Source organism: Dermochelys coriacea, chromosome 16, assembly GCF_009764565.3.
Source record: "Dermochelys coriacea isolate rDerCor1 chromosome 16, rDerCor1.pri.v4, whole genome shotgun sequence".
NCBI classification, from domain to species: domain Eukaryota; kingdom Metazoa; phylum Chordata; order Testudines; family Dermochelyidae; genus Dermochelys; species Dermochelys coriacea.
In genome coordinates this window covers 7,553,938-7,574,615 of record NC_050083.1, presented here as the reverse complement: position 1 = coordinate 7,574,615, position 20,678 = coordinate 7,553,938, and the positions used below count along the sequence as shown (strand labels likewise).

Below are 20,678 nucleotides of genomic sequence, written 5' to 3'. Positions count from 1 at the left end.
TTGGGAACCTCTGGACGACAGTTGACAGAGTTATAATGGCGAATGCTTAAAAAATGTGTTGGAAGGGATATAAAACTTCTTGCTTTGGGGTTTAAACCAAATAGCTAATTATAAGGGATCAGGACAAGACCTGCAAGGGGGCAGATAATCCCGCATCTGCTACTATCGGATTCTGACTCCTTCCGCTGCAGCATCTGGTGCTGGCCACTGTCAGACAGGACCTTGGGCTAGACAGACCTTGGGGCTGATCCAGTCCAGAAATTCCCAGGTTCTTGACTCCTTCCTTCCTACCTCACACAGCCACATGAGACCAAGAAAGGGGAGACACAAGCTCCCCAGCAAGTGGAGGACAGAAGATGAGAGGGGGCAGGAGAGGCTATTTGCTTTTCTAATGCCTCTGGCACAACCTATTCTGAAGCCATGTTGCTTTTGAGTGGAGACTAACCCAAAGGGATCTGCAGCCCTCCAGGAAAGCATGAGGCTCTTGCAGCCTCCATCAGCTTCCGTTCTTGGGAATGATTTTTGCTGCTTCTCTGAAGAACCAAATTAGAGCTCCCTAGGAGATAATTAGAAAGGAGCATTTCTGTGCAGACCCACAGACCAGGCGCCGTCTGCCAAAGGGGGACACCCAGCTCCCGCAGGGACGTATAAATGCCAGGAAGGGTATTTTTGAGCTCTCTGCGAGGTAGAATTAAAAATCCTGGCAGACAGGCTTCGGTAAATCAGAATCCAGTGGTTTTGGGTTCCCATGCCCCAAATCCTGGCCAAAGGCACACACATAGTACTAACGGGTCTGAGTGCATAGCACTTTGGGCAAAGCGTCTTCAGGTCCCTAGCAAGCAGATGGGCTCTTTTAGGTCCAGTGGCAGAGAACCTGGCTGGCATGCAGGGAGCCTGGGGTGTGGTTCCACTGTTGAAAACATGTGACTATTTGAACACAAGAATGGCCCGACTGGGTCAGACCAAGGATCCATCCACCCCAATGTCCTGTCTGCCGACAGTGGCCAGTGCCAGGTGCCCCAGAGGGAATGAATAGAACAGGTAATCCTCAAGTGATCCATCTCCTGCCACTTCCCAGCTTCTGGCAAACAGAGGCTAGGGACACCATCCCTGCCCATCATGGCTAATAGCCATTGGGGGACCTATCCGTCATGAATTTATCTCGTTCTTTTTTGAACCCTGTTATGGTCTTGACTGTCACAACATCCTCTGGCAAGGAGTTCCACAGGTTGACTGTGCGTTGTGTGAAGAAATACTTCCTTTTATTTGTTTTAAATCTGCTGCCTATTCATTTCATTTGGTGATCCCTAGTTCTTGTGTTAAGGAAGCGTTGTTTACTCCTTCTCATATCTACTTTCTCTAAACAGTCATGATTTTATAGACCTGAATCATATCTCCGCTTACCTGCCTCTTTTCCATGCTGAAAAGTTCCAGTTTTATTAATCTCTCCTCATACAGAAGCTGTTCCATACCCCTAACCATTTTTGTTGCCCTTTTCAGAACCTTTTCCAATCCCAGTATAGCTTTTTTGAGATGGGGGGGGACCACATCTGCACACAGTAGTCACGATGTGGGTGTACCATGGATTTATATAGAGGGAACATGATATTTGCTGTCCTAGTATCTATCTAATCACCAGGAGATCCACTCAGCCCTGCGCAGTATCCACATGTCTCTTGTACTATTAAAACCTGCCCAGACTCCATCTTGATCTTGCTCTTCAATCATGGCATTCCAAAGAAACAGAAAACAACCCTTTCCAACAGCAGGGAATGGGGACGCTCCTGAGGACATACACAGAAACGGATGGGGAACATGCCTGGATAGAGGAATGAGAGGCATGGAGAAGAAATAGAACCAGAGGCAAAAGCATGAAGTGACGCATCCCAGTTGCAGAGGGAGTTGGTATCAGAACCAGGAGAACTCAGATGTTTTGGGCTCCAGCCATGTTCCTCTCAGAGTACTGTACAATCAAGTGATTGTGTGAACTGCCCTTGGCTCTCCAGGTTCACAAGTGGAGTGCTAACTTCTTAAGAACCTCATTGCTAACACTCAATAGCACTGTGTTCTTATCCCTCCCCTTTCTTGCCAAGTAAAATTGCCTGCTGCTCTCTCCCTGACACCAAGCCTGCCTCCCAGCCTGGTCCCGCAGCAGGAAGGGGTCACAAGCACCGCTATTCTCAGCATGAATATGGCATTCCATTGAATGGGGAGGGGAGGTATAGCTCAGTGGTTTGAGCACTGACCTGTTCAACCCAGGGTTGTGAGTTCAATGCTTGAGGGGGCCATTTAGGGATCTGTGGCAAAAATTGGGGATTGGTCCTGATTTGAGCAGGAGGTTGGACTAGATGACCTCCTGAGGTCCCGTCCAACCCTGAGATTCTATGAAAGTTTCAACAGCTCCCTTTTAATCCTAGTTAACCTGGGCAACTATGCTTCAGACCTGTTTTCTGGAGTCAGCATAGATTTTACAGGGTAGCAAAGAAGTAGAGCGGTAGGTTATAGCTCTTAGCCCCTTGTAAATGGAGAATATCACAGTGGTGTCTTTTTGCCCTGCATTTTTGCGGTTAACCAGCTTTACAACCAGTATTACGACAAGATCTATATGCAGGGTATTGGGATATATATTTTAAGACCAGCCACCCTGCGCTTGGGTCATCAGTGAGGTTCAGACTCAGAACCTCCATTATTAAAATTGTGACCCTCCAATCGTTGGGCTCAAAGAGCAAGCTGGTAGAAGCAGAAGTCTCTTATACAGACAAGCCAGGAGAGGGCGACAGACAGTGTGTAGGGTTACATTTGGATTGCAGTCTACTATGATTTCTTTTACGTGCTGCAGTAATTTTCAGACAAAATAAAAAGGAAGGAGAGAAAATCAAAAGCACCATGTCCTTTTTTTAGAAGCTTTCGAAGACCAAAAATACGCTGGGGCAAGTGGTCACTAATATGTAAGAGATGAGTGAAAAAAAGGGACAGGTGGGAGTCAAAGCCCCACAGGATAGAAATACAGCCCAACGAGCAGCCACAAGAGAAAACACACCCTAGATCCAGTCTGCCTGTCGGGCAGACCCAGTATGACATCAAGACAGTTGAGGGGCACAGTCCTGAAGAATAGCTCTGAATGAAGCCATCCGGGGGCTAGTTGGGATTGATTCTGGGTCATTCTTCCAGCCCATTCTCCCTGAATGCCAACTTCCTGATAATTAGTGATGATACCTGGAGAGCTCATCTGCATACGCAAATCAAATTCACTATATTCCATCCACACACTGTCACAACCTACCCAGTCTAATGGAAATGACTCAAGGGACAACAGGTGCACGTTTCCTAACTCACTTAGAAACAGGACTAGACAATACAGGCCTCTGATGTCAGGCACAAGTTACCCAAATCCAAGCTGAACAGTAGCATAGGTTGAAATAGAAAAGCCAAGCAGTGAAAAATGGGCACTGTCCTTTTAGACAACAATTAAATTCTGATACCCTAGAGATGAGGGGATTCATATCTAACTCTCCACAGAATTCAGTTACAAGCTGCTACTGGCACTTTCCTTAGGCACATAGAATCCTTATCTAGCCAGCAGGATCCCTCAGTGAACGAAGAGGCAGCTCGACCTCAGGGTGTGCAGAGGTAGAATGTTATCATCAGGTTAGTGTTGCACAGATGGTTTTCTGGAACAAGGAGAACAGCATAAGTGAGGCCCACGGTGCATTAATCTAATGAAGCAGAATGTATAAACTCTGTCACAGTGAGGTGCTGACATTGGGAGGATCAGTGAGCACAAGGAGAGTGGAGGAATTGCATCAAGGGGTTCTGAAGCTTTTCCATTCTGCACAACACTTCATAATCATGATGTGCCCCTGCTCTGCCCTAAAGTGCCATCTCCTTTAACAACCTCATGATCCGTCACTGCTTTGCCTTGCGCATCACCAAGAGAATCTCCTCTGAGCAGTGTCTGCGGAGCAAAACTCTTCTGGGGAGGTTAGAAAGACTATTCTGACTATAGAAAGACTATTAGAAACATATTGCTTCTTTAACTTATATATTAAGCATTTCACAGGGTGCTGTCAACACCAAATCCTGAGCATAAAGTGGTGTTTGTGCAAAATGTCATAAGCTCGCAGAGATGTGGTCTTCCTTCAATCCCATTATATTCAAAATAGGCATTGCGCACTCTTCGGCCACGTTGCCAAAACTAGATTACTGGACAACAAAGTGGCAGGTGAAATTCCGTATTGATAAATGCAAAGTACTGCACACTGGGAAAAAATAATCCCTACTATACATATAAAATGATGGGATCTAAATTAGCTGTTACCACTCAAGAAAGATCTTGGAGCAGTTGTGGATAATTCTCTGAAAACATCTCTCAATGTGCAGCAGCAGTCAAAAAAGCGAACCATGTTAGGAACCATTAGGAAAAGGATAGACCATAAGTATCATAATGCCACTATATAAATCCATGATACACCCACACTTCGAAGACTGCATGCAGTTCTGATCATCCCATCTCAAAAAAGAAAAATTAGAATTGGAAAAGGTCCAGAGAAGGGCAACAAATGATTAGGGGCATGGAACAGCTTCTCTATGAGAAGATTTCAGAGTAGCAGCCGTGTTAGTCTGCATTCGCAAAAAGGAAAGGAGGACTTGTGGCACCTTAAAGACTAACAAATTTATTAGAGCATAAGCTTTCGTGAGCTACAGCAGATTCAAAAGACTGGGACTGTTCATCTTAGAAAAGAGACAACTGGGGCGGGAGAATGTGCTAGAAGTATGTAAAAGCATGAATGGTGTGAAGAAAGGAAGTGTTACTTACCCCTTCATATAGCACAAGAACTAAGGGTCACCTGATGAAATTAGTCGGCAGCAGGTTTAAAACGAACAAAAAGAAGTACTTCTCCACACCGTGGGACTCATTGCCATGGGATATTGTGAAGACCAAAACTATATCTGGGTTCAAACAAGAATTAAATAAGTTCATGGAGGATAGGTTCATCAATGGCTATTAGCCAAGGTGATCAGGGATGCAACCCCATATTCCACTGCTAAAACCCAGAATTCCTCAACAGGGGATGGGATCACTTGAAATTGACCTGTTCTGTTCACTCCCACTAAAGCATTTGGCACGGGCCACTGTCAGAAGACAGGATACTGGGCTAGATGGACCATTGATCTGAACCAGTATGGCCATTCTTACATTTCATGCATAAGCTAAATGCTTTCAAAAGAGAAGGTTTCTGAGGTTTCAATGAAAAATAACATGGATGTTAAAGATTAATGGGTGAGAACTGCTTTGGTGAGAGGAATACCTAAGCAGATTGCTTTCCCATTCTCTCTATATCTGTACTTAAAAGACTTCAGTTTTAAACTATCAGAGATTGCACAAATGCTTTTTAAAACATGAATCTGACACTAAGCCACATTTCTTCACTTGCATTTCCTAGGCTGGAGTGATACCCATGGGAAAAGAAGGGTAGGACAGCGTGTATTGGGATAAGCGTTAGCTTACCACCTCTCAGTATCTGGGTTAAAATGCTAACCATTAGTTTCCAAGTATCTCATCTTAGGGTATGTTTATACGGAAGGCATGGGGTACAATTCCAGCTTGTGTAGACATACCCAAGATAGCATTATTGAAGTTAGCTTCAGGCCTGGAGCAGCGAAGTCAGAGTACCACAGGCCTCAGTGAGGACTAGCCACCCACGTAATTACCCAGAGTTCTGGGTGGCCTTCTGTAGCCTGAACTGAAGTCCAGGCTGACACAGCTTCACTGTTCCAGTATCTGAGGTAGCTGGATTAAAGCTGGCTTGGGTACATCTACATGCACTGCAATTCCACCCCATGACTGCAGCGTAGTCATGTCCTTAGTCCAGTTTGCATTTGTTTGGTTATTCCTTGCTTCCACTGGGCTGTTTGATTTCCCACGCTAACGAGGGTCAGACTCTGAGCATCGTCTCAGTGCTGTAGGATATGGTGTTGGTGATTCAATAGGTGATATTTCAGCAATTAACCAATGTCCCAGATCAGCGGCTATTGGAGGGGAAAGGATGCACCATAGCTATGGCCATCATTCGGGCAAGACCTGGAAATCACAATCCAGGCTGTAGGACACATCATCAAGTGTATGGGCGCTAGCCTAGTTCTCCTGGCTATAATCCAGTTTCGATAGTTATATTCCACGTGCCTATATTCCCCCTTGCAGTCACAAGTCCATATGGTTTTATTCCTAGTGTCCCCTCTTAGTAGTGATGCTGCATACTGCTAAATGGCTGCTGTTTTCTATCCCAAGAGTGGCTGCATTTCTGGGATTGGTGAAGAGATTCTTATACATCCCTTCCTTACTTGGCTTACTATGAAGCTCAATGACTCAAAAACACATTGAGACCCTCAGGTGGAAAATGTTATTAAATGCAAATGATTATTTATGCAGAACGTTCACTCACCGACAACATTTAATTGTTGCTACCCTGGCTATAGAGATAGTCTTCAGCCCACCACTGGTTCACAGGCTGTAATTTTCCATGCCTGTTACGATGGAACTATTGTACTAAAAGGGTCATTATAGAGGAGCCTGTTCTTTCACTACAGAACATTCAAGAAAGGGAAATCGTCCAATGTCTAAATGTGCCTTCAAATTCAGCCAGAGGAATCTTCAAGTCTGTCCTATTAACTTTATTAAAACCAAATCACTCTGGGTATTACTTATGGCAGGAAACCCTGAGGTGAGGTTTAAAAAAAAAAATTCTCCCGCTGTCATTCATACACTGACACACCAGGCAGCTACAGCTGTCCACAAGCTGACCAAAGCGTCCTGCTTTTAAGAGCTGCCTGGTGGCATCATAAAGTTGAGTCATCGATAAAACAAAGTCTGACCGGATGTCATTTGTTAGCTTACAAAACAGGAGGTTTTTATTTAGTGTGAAAGCGTATCAAAGCAAATTTGCTTGAGGTTTCCAAGCATGGGCACATGAGCCCTCGTCAACATTGCTACAGGCTCCCTATTGGCTGGCTGGCACTAGTAACTGCCAATCAGGTCCAGTTATACCATCCATAGGAATCTTCAGTGCATAAGAGGAATCTTGGTACTTGTTCAGCCAACGCCCAAGTATTTGATACCATTGTATCAAAGCACCTTAGCCACATTAATGAATGCACCTCACAACGCCCCTGTGAGCTAGGGGAGTATCACTATCCTTATTTTAGGCGGAGCACAGAGATTAAGTTATTTGCCCAAGCTCATACATTCCTAGGTCTCCCGAGTCTCACTCCATAGGACTACCCTTTACCCCTGCAGTATGCTCATTGCTGGGCTTGGGAGTTCATAGAGGACAAAGAATGTTCTGCAGGGATCATTGGATCTTGAGCATCTATTCTTAATTCATAGCCCTAAAACGCAACACACAAACTACCTTAGAACCTGTGATTTTACAGCAGGGCTTGTCCACACGGTCAGATCCGTCGCAGGAGCTCATACAAACAATAGGCTTGCGCTTGCCTGCAGTGATGGGACCAGATCATGGAAAACCAAGACTGCAATAACTGTCTGCTGGTCTTTGGCTGCAACAAGTTTCCATAATGTGGTTATAATTAAGTTCAGCTCCGTCCACACCAGCAAGATAAGAGAGTGTAATAGCACAGCTGGACTCCAAGGGAAATTGAATGGGACAAGGCCTAAATATTCATTAGCACTGCAGGTGCTCACCACTGCAATTCACTTCTAGTAGAGGTTTCAGAGTAGCAGCCGTGTTAGTCTATATCAGCAAAAAGAAAAGGAGTACTTGTGGCACCTTAGAGACTAACAAATTTATTTGAGCGTAAGCTTTTGTGAGCTACAGCTCACTTCATCAGATGCATTCAGTGGAAAATACAGTGGGGAGATTTATATACACAGAGAACATGAAACAATGGGTGTTACCATACACATTGTAACGAGAGTGATCAGGTAAGGTGAGCTATTACCAGCAGGAGAGCGGCCGGGGCGGGGGAGTCCGGGGGGAGAACCTTTTGTAGTGATAATCAAGGTGGGCCATTTCCAGCAGTTGACAAGAACATCTGAGGAACAGTGCGGGGGGGGGGGAATAAACATGGGGAAATAGTTGTACTTTGTGTAATGACACATCCACTTCCAGTCTTTATTCAAGCCTAAGTTAATTGTATCCAGTTTGCAAATTAATTCCAATTCAGCAGTCTCTCGTTGGAGTCTGTTTTTGAAGGTTTTTTGTTGAAGAATTACCACTTTTAGGTCTGCAATCGAGTGACCAAAGAGACTGAAGTGTTCTCCGACTGGTTTTTGAATGTTATAATTCTTGACGTCTAATTTGTGTCCATTTATTCTTTTGCATAGAGACTGTCCAGTTTGGCCAATGTACATGGCAGAGGGGCATTGCTGGCACATGATGGCATACATCAAATTGGTAGATGTGCAGGTGAACGAGCCTCTGATAGTGTGGCTGACGTGATTAGGCCCTATGATGGTGTCCCCTGAATAGATATGTGGACACAGTTGGCAACGGGCACTAGAAGATGCTCTTATTACTTCAGGCTTTTCCCATGGAAAATGTTCTAAATTTCTCATGCCCTTTCCTCTATCATCTGGGTCTTCCTCACTCTCTTTTCAAATCACAGTACTGAGTAATGGGGTGGTGGTGGGGTATGTATATTCTAGCAGTTAGGGCATTGGCATGGGACTTGGAAGACCTGGTTCAATTCCATGCTCTGCCACAGACTGCCTGAGTGTCCTTGGGCAAGCCATTCAACTTCCCAGTGCCTCATCTGTACAATAGGGATAATAGCCTTGCTCTGCCCCATAGGGGAGCTGGGAGAATAAGCAACCTGAAGATTGAGATACTACAGTGATAGGGGGCCATGTAAGTACCTAAGATAGACAGAGTACTTCATACATGACAACAAATCCTGGTTTCTTTATTCAACCCTGACTGGCTTGAGCAGCAACTGTGCTAGAGTAGAGTAGGGTGACCAGATGTCCCAATTTTATAGGGACAGTCCAGATTTTTGGGTCTTTTTCTTATATAGGCTCCTATTACCTCCCACCCCCGTCCCAATTTTTCATACTTGCTGTCTGGTCACCCTAGAGTAGAGTAAAAACTGAGGAAGGAACTTATGCTTTGGAATACAATTTGGAGAGGGAAAATCCTAGTGAACGGAGTCATTTAAACCCTGTAGGGAAAAACACAAGCTACATCAATTCATACTCAAGGCAGGTGAATCACAAGAAGGACAGAGAAACTGTGGGCCAAATCATCACCTTAGACCCACTGATGTCCAGGGAGTTATGCTGGTTTATACCAGCTGAGGATCTGGGCCAACATTTCTATGGAGGAATAAACTCTCTTTCAAGAACTGCAAGGATCTGAAGGTGCCAATGCATCCCAAAGAGCCCTGTGCTGCTTAGCTCACATGATGCTGTATTTAAAAAAGGTGCAAGAAAACACACAGGGAATGACGGTCCCGAGAGTTTGCCTGGGACCCAGAAGTCATCAGTTAAGATTCTCTGTCTCGTCACAGACACTGTATGTGACCTTGGGCAAATCACATTGGCTTTGTCTAAACACAAAAGTTGTACCACTTTAATTATACAGGTATAGTTAGCGTGGCACAAGCCCTTTGGTGTGGACACAGTTGTATCGGTACAAAGGTGCCTTATACCAGTACAGCTATGGCAGTATGGGAAGGGGATTAATGAGAATGATATAAGCCACCTTTATATATAACTGCATCCATATAAGGGCTTGGACTATATCACTACAACCTCCACGTATATACCATGCTTTGATCTCTCTGGGCCTCCACTCCCTGTCTGTATGATGGGGATAGCGGCAATTCTCTCTCTCATCATGGGCTGTTGTGAGGATAACACACATTCAAGAGCTGTAGCTCATGAAAGCTTATGCTCAAATAAATTTGTTAGTCTCTAAGGTGCCACAAGTACTCCTTTTGTTTTTGTGGATACAGACTAACACGGCTGCTACTCTGAAACTATTCAAGACTGTGCAGTGCTGTCAGACTATGGCAAAGGAAGTTATATAAGTCCCATGGATACAATATTTCTGAGCAGGTCGAGGGACAAAAAGACATCTCAGTGTAAAAAGAAAATTAAGGCCATGCCACGTGGAAGCCATTCAACGTAATGCCAGGCTTAGAAATCCGCTCTTCAAGAGAGAGAAAGTCAACTGCACTCGAACAAGAAACAAATGCCGAACTAGATGGAAAACCTATTTTTGTCTCTGCCTTTGAGAGCAGAACTGGAACTGGGACTTGAAAGCACGAGCCTCTCCCTTCTCCCCCGACAGGATAGATAGAAAAAAACTAAATACCAGCTAGAAGCTCATTATGCACCAAGACCCTTTGTCATTATAGCTCATAAAAGCCTTCTCCAGCCTCGGCCTTGGAAAGGGCAGTTGCTGCTGCTAAAATAAAACAGGATATAATTTTAAACTACAAAAAAAAAAAAAAAGGCCAAATCTGGAAGATGGCAACAGGATGGGCAGCAAGTCTTACGTCGATGAATATTATGGGCAGCCAGGGCTTAGAGCCTGAGCGCCGTTCCCAGCTCTTTCCTAAAATACCACATTGAAAGGCTGTTTATACCCTGAGCACATCTGTTATTAGCAACAAGCTGCAAGCAGTAGGGAAATCAAAACATTCTGGGGATTTTATGGCTGAAGTTTATGCAAGATAAATATATTTGTATGATACCTACCAAGCATAGGGATGCAAGCTCGAAGCAGGACGTCAGGAGTTTATTCCCAGCTCTGATTCCATTTCCCCTCTGTGGTCCTGAGCAAATCCTTCAGCTTCAGCTTTCCCATCTGATAAAATGGAGACAAATATCTCCTTCCCTCCATGGGGCTTGCACAGATTAGCCATTGTTTAGAGGGTACTTTGAAGAGGACAAACTCATGCACACAATGTCTTTCCCAGTGTACTTTTTCATAGGAGGGTATGTTCCTGCTTGGGCCTGCAACTGTTTTTGCCCAGGCCCCCCGACAGTCATGCCAGGCCCCAGGGCAGAACAGTCAATGGCCCCCCTAGAAAGGGATGGCTGAGGTTTACAACACTGCTTTTTATGCTATTGATAACACATTAGAATCCGCCATGTGAAAGTCGTGGCGTTGCTTGATCTAGTCAACTCTCCCCCCCCCCGTTACAGGACCAGCATTAAACAAATTATGAGCTTAAATATAAGATATAGAATTTGTTATTTTGAATTATATATTTAAATTAAATAAATACATTATGGGATGGAATTAATTAATGTCTAAAACATTTAACGAAGCACAAAGTAAGAAAACACCTAAAGTATCAAGTAGGCTAATTAAACACCTAATTGTGATTCATGTGTAATCTAAAGATAACAGGTAACTGAATATGACCAACAACGTCAAAATATACAATACAATACTTGAACTGCTGGTGCTGTGGGACATCAACACCCAGAGCAATGAGGAGATGGCAGGCCTGGTGCGCCACATCTACCAAGAGATCTCTGAGGAGGTGGCCAGGGGTGAAGGCAGAGGAAAAACCCGTGCCTCGTTCCCTGGCTGAGCGAAGGAGGTGGCCCCTCAACCTGCACCCGTGATAGCAGCTCCTCAGCCAGTGCTAGCGGCAGTGGGGGGGGGGCGAGCCTCGGCTGCCTCTCGCCAAACTTAGAGAGGCTCAGTTGGGTGGCTGAACTTGCTGGCTTGTGTCTGGCGAGGGAGCTGCATTCCTGGGGGAGGAAATCTGGTAGCGCAGACGGAGCCTGTTCCTCTTTAAAGTCTCCCTGTCCGCAGCCCCGCAGCCGGAGAGCCAGCACGCAGGCACAGCGGCTCCCGAGCAGCCAGAGGAGTCAGCAGGCTCCGCGGTTCCCAGGCTGCTGTTGCTGACGCTCTGCCGGTGCAGCAGCGCTCTGGTAAACGGCGACTGCTCTTTTTTAAAAAAAATCTTAATTTTTTTTAAAAAATATGTATCCATCCCATCCTCCTGGTCCCTTTTAAATCGATGGGCCCCTGGGCAATTGACCCCTTTGCCCCCCCCTTCCCACCCCTGTCGGCGGGCCGGCTTTTGCCCATGCATCCCACGGAACATAGGACTTGCCACCCTGGTACAGACCAGTGGTGCACCTTGCCTAGTATCTGGTCTCCAGCAGAGGCCAGTAGCAGCTGATTCAGTGGAAGGTTGAAGAAACGCTTTGGCAGACGGTGATAGAATAACCTGCTCCCAGGCAAAGTCCCTTCCTAACCCCCATTAATTAGCAGTTAACTGATGCCCTGAAGCAGGAGAGTGTAAATTTAGCCCTTACAAAATTATCATTTGGACTCTAAATCTGCTTCCTATACAGGTAGACAATAAAACTGCAACCTGACACCAAATCGGAAGCAAAAGCAATTATCTGCTTAACTGGATCAAGCAAAGGCAAGACAGGAAGTAAAAACCCACTCAACTTGGAGCGCACAGCGCTTTACTGAACTCCCCAAGGCAGCCACCAAAGGAGACAAGTTAGAGGTCAGCTGGGTACACATCCTTTGTGAATGGTTCTCGCACCCGCTTTGCAAATTCCAAAGCTTCTTTCCTCCACTTTCTTCACTGGGAAATTCAGACTCTGTTTCATGAACCGTTTCCATTTCAACAAACTGGCATTTTTCAATGAAAAATTAAGAGTCCATGCCACCAGCACAAGGCCCCCTCTCTCCATTCCCCCCACCCCTTCCGAGAGATAACGGATCCCCAGTCAGTCTTGACAACAAAAGCCTAACTTGATGAGCACTGACAGGAAGAATGTGAAGGGATAAGCAGCCCAGATGTGGCTGTCAATACCTCACCCCTGCATATCTCCAGCAGCCCTCAAAAGCAGAGCCAGTGGAACCAGTAGTTCGAGTGCTCGGAGAAACAGCTCCCTACTAGAGCTGGGCAGGAAGCAGTTTCCCCATCCCATTCATATTTTCAAGAGTTCAAAGGTTCCCCCCCATCTCAAATCAGTCCGAAAAGCCAAAATCTTGAAAAGATCAATGAACCAAAACACAAAGTTGTTTCTGGTTCAGGTCAATCAAAATATTTCATTTGGATCATTTCAAAACTTGTGTTTTGATTGACTTTTTCTTAAAATCTTTAGCCTAATGAGCTTAAATTTCTAACGGAAAAGTCATTTTGATTCAGAAAAACCAGAGATTTTTGTTTCAAAATGTGTCTAAACAAAACATTGGCAAATTCCAAAGCTTCTTTCCTCCACTTCCTTCACTGGGAAATTCAGACTCTGTTTCATGAACCGTTTCCATTTCAACAAACTGGCATTTTTCAATGAAAAAGAGTTCGGCGAAAATTCCCATCTTGTGCTACTCTCTATGTTATGGCGTGTTTCCTTCAGTCACAAAACCCCAGAGGGGATCAGCAGCCTGAGGGGACTTGATGCTGTGGATTCTGGGAGATAACTATGAAGCAGCAGGAAGGTGTGCCTGATCTATTTGCTGCTGTGGAAAATCAAGATACTCAACCCATGTCCACTCCTTGGGGCTAAGGCAATGTGACAGCAATTTTTCCACCCTTCAAATTTACATATGGTGTCCAAATGCTGGACCTGGAATATTAATACACTGCAAGCCTAAATTATTAAAGGCCTACACTTTCAAGAGTGACAAGAGTGATTTTGGATTTCACCATTTTTAGGTGCCCAATTTGAAACACCTTAAAGGGTCTAATTTTCAAAGGGCAGGTGCTCAGGACTTCTTATGGACAAACCTTTCAAGTTGGGTTTCCACCAACTGAAGTACCCAAAATTACTCTAGTCAGTCTTGAAAAACTTAGGCCTTAGCATCAAATTACACCAGCCAGAGGAACAAGTCACCAACTTAAATACCCTGATGTATCTCTATAAAATAACGTGTGACTGTTAATACATCACCACTGAGAATCCAATTCAAGAAAAGAGAAGAAAGTTAAATTGTTTTAAAGACCCTCTCCTGGCAAACAGCCGCTCTTCTGACCTTGCACAAGGTCAATGGATCTATAACCACATGGTCACAGCAAGACACCAGTACGACAGGACTAACCCCGGAGGTGCAGTGCTTTGTAAAGAAGCTAGTAATAGCAAAGAAGTCATCTCTCAAACTGAAAACATACTGAAATATCGCAAGCACATGGTAAACAATAAAAGGTAGCACGAGCATGGGAACTGAGAGCTTGCAGGTCAGCTAATAAAAGGTTTAATACTGGTGGTTATTCACTCTAGAGGATGCCACATGGCATAGCTGAATAGTGTTTTATTTTTATTATAAGGAAAAACAAAGTAAAAAAAAAACACCAACCCCAAATTGCACCAAATCATTTTTTTTCAATATAATATTAAGAAGCAAAACACACCTCTGAAATGCTGTGCCAGAAACCATTTAACAATACCCTATCCAGTCTGAAATTCAGCTCAGTCCATTTCAGATGGCTGAGACATTAGAAGTTCTATAATTAGAGCTGACAAAAAAATTGGTGAAAATAAATTAGCTAAAACACCCATTTTTTGAGGCAGAGAAAAAATTGAGAAATTCAGGTTGAATTCAGCAAATAGTTACATCTGAAAAACAAAGTGGAAACAATTTTCAAAGCACTGTTTCCAGTCGACCTCTGAAACATTTTGTTTGACCCACGCGATTTTTTTCCAGTTTTTAGTTTCTTCAAGGAAAACAATTTAAAAAATCCTTTCAGTTGGAAGTCAACCAATTTTTCTTTGGATTTTTCAGTTCAGCCACAAAGAAAAAAAATCACTTATTTGCTCAGCTTGATTTATAATAGACATTGGAGCTGATCCTTATTTGCACCATCTCAAACACGTTGCAGAGAGCAACTTCTGTCTAGACGGCATTACCGCGAAGCGTATAGTCAGAGATGCTGGAGAGCATCAGTGGGGCAGAAAACTGGCAGTGTTTATTCCATCAGGTCTGGTCTTTATCACACAAGGCGCACACTACAAGAACAAGCGGTTTGCTATAGGATGCTGAGTGCCAAGCAACCTGCTGGGAATTTAACTCTGATTCCCACTGATGTTAATGGTAAGCAAGCAGCCAAATCCCCCATTAACCACTTTGAAATGTTACTCTTAAGAGGAGCTTCCCATCTAGAGAGAGAGTGAGAGTTAGTGCAAAGACATCATAACTTAAAGATGAACAAGCAAAGGGATTTTGTCTTTCTTTGAATCCTTTATGGATTTGTATTCCAACCCCTACTCCACCAAAATAAGTTTTTTGTTCTTTCTCACCACCAACAATCTTAATTTAGAGTCACCAGAAGTATCCTGGCTTGATTTGCTCAGTTTTGGTGGGAGGACTCCTTGAAGGACTGAAGAACTAGTGGGATAACGACAGCATAAACAAACTGAAGCCTGAGCATGAGCTTTTCCAGACCTCAGTTGGAAGCAGGGTTTTTGCTGGTAACTTCTGATCCCTCATCGATCAATTAAAGGCCCAGATACAATCTTATTTACTTTGGAACAACCCCCTTGAACAACCAACCCCCTAGAACTCACAGAATGCTATTTGCAGTTATATAACCTAGGTATTTAAGGGCCTAATCCTGTGAATGCGGATGCATGTGAGTAACTTCACACACGGGAATAATCCCACTGAGGTCGCTCAGCTGCATAAGCATTTGTGAGATCGGGGGAGAGATTAAAGTTTGCTTAGTTCAATCCATTTATCCTCCTCTTATTTGGTGCTGCAGGGAAGGGCATCGTTCTGGTTTGTTATTTGGCCACACTGCCCACTGGAATTGCTTTAAGGTACTTTTAATTTTGCAGGAGACTTATAGGCCTTTGGGCTTTGTGGGCCATAAAAAGAGGAATATGTTCACAGCAACCCACACAATGTCATTTTGAGATATCCTTGTGGCACCTTAGAGTCTAACAAATGTATTTGGGAATAAGCTTTCATGGGCTGTAACCCACTTCATCAGATGCATGGAGTGAAAGATACAGTGGGCAGGTATAAATATACAGCACATGAAAAGATGGGAGTTGCCTTACCAAGTGGGGGGTCAGTGCTAATGAGGCCAGTCCAATTAGGGTGGATGTGGCCCATTCCCAACAGTTCACAAGAGGGGTGAATATCAACAGAGGGAAAATTTTCCATCTATTCAAGGGACACTATCATAGGACCTAACCACATCAGCCTCATCATCAGGGGCTCGTTCAACTGCACATCTACCAAGACCCCTCTGCCATGTACATTGGCCAAACTGGACAGTCTCTATGCAAAAGAATAAATGGAGACAAATCAGACATCAAGGATTGTTTTCAGAGTAGCAGCCATGTTAGTCTGTATTCGCAAAAAGAAAAGGAGTACTTGTGGCACCTTAGAGACTAACAAATTTATTTGAGCATAAGCTTTCGTGAGCTACAGCTCACTTCATCGGATGCATCACGAAAGCTTATGCTCAAATAAATTTGTTAGTCTCTAAGGTGCCACAAAGTCCTCCTCTTCTTTTTTTTATCAAGAATTGTAACATTCAAAAACCAGTAGGAGAGCACTTCGGTCTCCCTGTACACTCAATAACAGACTTTAAAGTGGCCATTCTTCAATTAAAAAAAACTTCAAAAACAGACCAACGAGAAACTGCAAAACTGGAATTAATTTGCAAACTTGACACCATCAAATTAGGCCTGAATAAAGACTGAGAGTGGCTGGGTCACTACAAAAAATAATTTTCCCTCTGTTGATACTCACACCTTCTTGTCAACTGATGGGAATGGGCCACATCCACTCTAATTGAATTGGTCTTTTATTACACAAGCACAAGGGTTAGGGATGAGAGCGCACTCAGAAAACCTAGACATCAGGCAAATGAGGAGAAAGCTCAGCAGCTAATGCATCCGATGAAGTGAGCTGTAGCTCACGAAAGCTTATGCTCTAATAAATTTGTTAGTCTCTAAGGTGCCACAAGTACTCCTTTTCTTTTTGCGAATACAGACTAACACGGCTGCTACTATGAAACCAGCTAATGTTGGTGAGTACAGTGCTGCTGTAGCTCTTCAGTTAGTTAAGACTGAGGGCAAACCCCTGGAACAGAGTGAGGATGGGTTTGGGCACCAAAGTCTGGCCTACACTACAAACTTATGTCAATATAACTCTGTCGCTCAGGGATGTGGAAAACCCACACCCGCGTGATGCAATTATAGCAACCGAAGTCCTGGTGTGGACAGAGCTATCTTGATGGAGGGCGTCTCCTGTCGACACAGCTACCGTCTCTTGGGGAGGTGGAGCACCAATGCCGATGGGAGGCAGAGTCTTCACTAAGTGCTACAGCGGTGCAGCTGCACTACGGACATGCTGTATGTGTAGCCAAGCTCTTAGAGTCATAGACTCCAAGGCCAGGAGGGACCATCGTGATCAAATCTGACCTCCTGTATAACCCAGGCCAGAGACCTGCCCTCAAATCATTCCTAGAGGAGATCCAATCTTGATTTAAAAATTGTCAGTGCTGGAGACTCCACCTGGGCAAGTTGTTCCAGTGGTTAATTACTCTCACTGTTAAAAATTTACAGCTTATTTCCAGTCTGAATTGGTCTAGCTTTGTCTTAGCACCAAATGATAGGATAGGAAGAAGATTAGGTAGATTGAATGGGATAGATGATGCGATAGATAGATAGAAGATGCGCACACACACAGACACACACACACACAGAGTAACTGGTCTTGACGCCAATTGGAATTTTTAAACAAGATTTCCCCCTAGTCTAGACCTTGCATTAATTTTTCAAAAGCACCTAAATGACTTAGCAGCCAAAGTGCCACTGAAAGTCAATGAGACTTTGCTCTCCTAATCGCCTGTGTGATGGCTGAGGGAAAAAAACAAACAAACAAACAAAAACAAAACAGCTCCTATGTCATTCAGATGCTTTTGAAAATTGTACCCATGGTATATTGGTCAAGCCACCCACCTGGCTCTGAAATAGCTGTCACAACGACTCAGGAGGCAAAAGGGTGGTGGGGAAAAAGAAAAGAAAAAAAAAACGAAACATGTCTCACTTCCTCTTCCCAGTTTTACTAGTATGTTATGATTCCCTCTTAAAAAGGTTATTAAATCCAGTTGGCCCAACTACTCCCTCGTGATAAATGGTATAAATATGACAAGCAGAATTATCCAGCTCCAGGACTGCGTAAGAGTTGGTTGGATGGACGAGGGTAAACGCATGTTACCAGCACTTCCCTGGATCTAAATTGCTAACCTTGCCTGGAGAGACCCTAAGAATCTTATACCCTTGAAAAATGGATTTATGATATAAGCTCCAAGCAATTAATCTAGTACCTTTTGTACTGATCCATTTATTGATTGCCCTCAGCTCCAGCACCGTACTACCAAGCCCTTTATAATACGCAATTAGTTGGTCCTAATTAGCAGTTAATGAAAACTCTGGAGCTTCCATCTACCCCTAAAAGTGCAGAGTCCTGAAAACAAAAACTACAAACTGAAGTTTATCACAGTCCCTGCAGCAGGTCTGGGAAAGCCTCCTCTCTGCAGAAGCTGATCTCTGGTTTTGATTAAGGGCTTGAAAAATTAAACTTGACCCAGCTCCAGAATCTCATTATTCTTCCCCTTTGGGCCTGTGAAATTCACCGGCTTTTTTACTATGGCAGAATCTCGCTAATTCACACCAACCAGTAGGAAAGCCACTGAGAATGAGGCGGATTTCAGAAACAGCCTGGAAAGCAGACAGATAATGGAATCGATAAGGAGAATGCATCACAAACTAGGCTTCTCATTTGGATAACTGCGAAGCTGCGTAATTCAGGGCAATTCATAGTTTGCCTGGAATATCAAAGTTCTCTGATGTATTTTGAGGAATTTTATGGAATACTTTTTCAGAATTGTATATGCTTGGATTTTCACAGATACCTCAATTGCACATGCATTCAGACTAAACTATGTGTTCAAATTTGGGGCATATTCAGTACACACTTCTGAATAGCTACATTTATGTATTTTGCATAAAATTAATGACATGGTGAGAGAGAGATACCATGCCACAGGATTCTGCTACTAAACTTTTGCTGTGACCTACTGTATGTTCAAAACTAATAAATAGTACACAAAGTTTCAAAAGCTACTCGCACTTAAACCCTTTAAATTTCCACCTGTGGTTTAAACCTTTCCCCCTATGATTAGAAAAGTGACACTGGCCTTGTCCGTCATCCCCATACTAAGAAAAAGGTTGGCAGTTAAATGAATTTGGGCACTGGTCTGGCAGCTTCTGCCCCTTCCAAATACTCAATGATGGGGGCGTGGCCACAGGAATCTTCCTGCAGCAGGTCATTGAAGTCCCACATCAGCAGCGGACATGGTAACCATTCTCCTGCTCCCGCAACATCAACTTCAGAATTCACCATCTTCCCATCATCATCACCTCCTCCTCCTCCTCCCGCCCCTATTTACAAGGGCTCCAGGCGGCACTGGCTATCCTACAGATCATTTTTGTTTCCACTGCCACATGTGACCCATGTTTACAGCCACAAACGGATCCATCTGTGCAGCCATTTGATTCATTCCACTGTCAGGCAAGAGTTAAAATTTAGCTAACAGCTAAGACAGAAACTGCAGATCAAGCAGGAATGCTTCAGTAGCCCAAGGACACTGACAACTGTAAACACTTGATAAACTTATATGGTCAAATGTCCATCCAGTAACTCAGCTCTTAGAGAACAAACCCTCCCTTCACAGCCCAGCAGATATCTGTAAACACTCATCCCTGCCACCGCCTCTTTCCCCCGCAAGGTAGCCATAGATACTTGAAGTAATCAGGATGACCCCTATATGTACGTACTGTTTGTATTTTTATCTTTGTTCAGAGTTCTCTCTTGACTTGTAACAATGTCTGTCTCTGTATGTACAGATATATACATTCTCTTATCAATTCATTTGCATGTAACTGGCCACGGTGGCACCATATTTTTGAAGCTGTTTATCAGTCTTCCCGGTACGGTGAATAAACCCCCTTCAATATGGTCTGTGCCTGCCTGATTCTTGGGGAAAAGAGTCTTTTTGCCTAACACCTCCAACACCTGACCAGCCTCTCAATCCATCATCAAGGGTAAAAAACGAAACACTCAAAATGTGCCCCTCAAAACTCTAAGCAACTCCATAATCTTGTGACTCTTATTCTGCACTTACGGTTTAATATGGTTCATGATAACTTGATATTTTTTCTGGAAGCTCTTCAGGACAGGGTTGTTGTCTAATGTTTGTTCTGAGTGCATCTAGCACACTTTTGGGGTGCTTGGGGAAAAAAAACAAAAAACTTGTACCCCTGGCTGTGCAATATGGCCTTTTACCTGATAATTATTGATGTACTCAAAACAATTCATTTGTTTCCTTAAGAAACATCATGATGCATAATGAAATCTTGGATCCCCTCCAAACCCCTCCCAAAAAGGGACTAACCCTGTACACATCCCCCCACTGAGTTGGGAAAGTCATACCTGAGTGTAGGATTCCTGAATTTCATTGGTTTCTTTTGCCTAGATATGAGAGAGAGAAATATGACATCACTACCTGAGTAGCTGAATTTATTTAAGCAAGTGATTGTTGATGACTCTGCTGTTTCCACAGGTTAAGAGCAATGTTCCCTCTAATTTTTGACCGGCCATATGGGGAAAAAATTTCTTCTGTGCAAATTTTTGACAGGCTGTGTGCACAAAAAATTG

At 43.8% G+C, this 20,678-nt stretch overlaps 1 protein-coding gene across 3 annotated transcripts in view; it reads right to left on the bottom strand.

Annotated features, from left to right (window-relative positions):
• COL27A1 (collagen type XXVII alpha 1 chain) overlaps positions 1-20,678 on the bottom strand; it is a 256,258-nt gene that overhangs the window by 143,568 nt on the left and 92,012 nt on the right. For 2 of the 3 annotated variants that reach the window (XM_038374877.2, XM_043498970.1), the window contains exon 6: positions 20,454-20,492. The exons of the other annotated variant lie outside the window; for it this stretch is intronic. In XM_038374877.2, the coding sequence (XP_038230805.1) occupies positions 20,454-20,492 (39 nt within the window). The remainder of the gene's footprint in view (positions 1-20,453; positions 20,493-20,678) is intronic. 3 annotated transcript variants of the gene reach the window in all.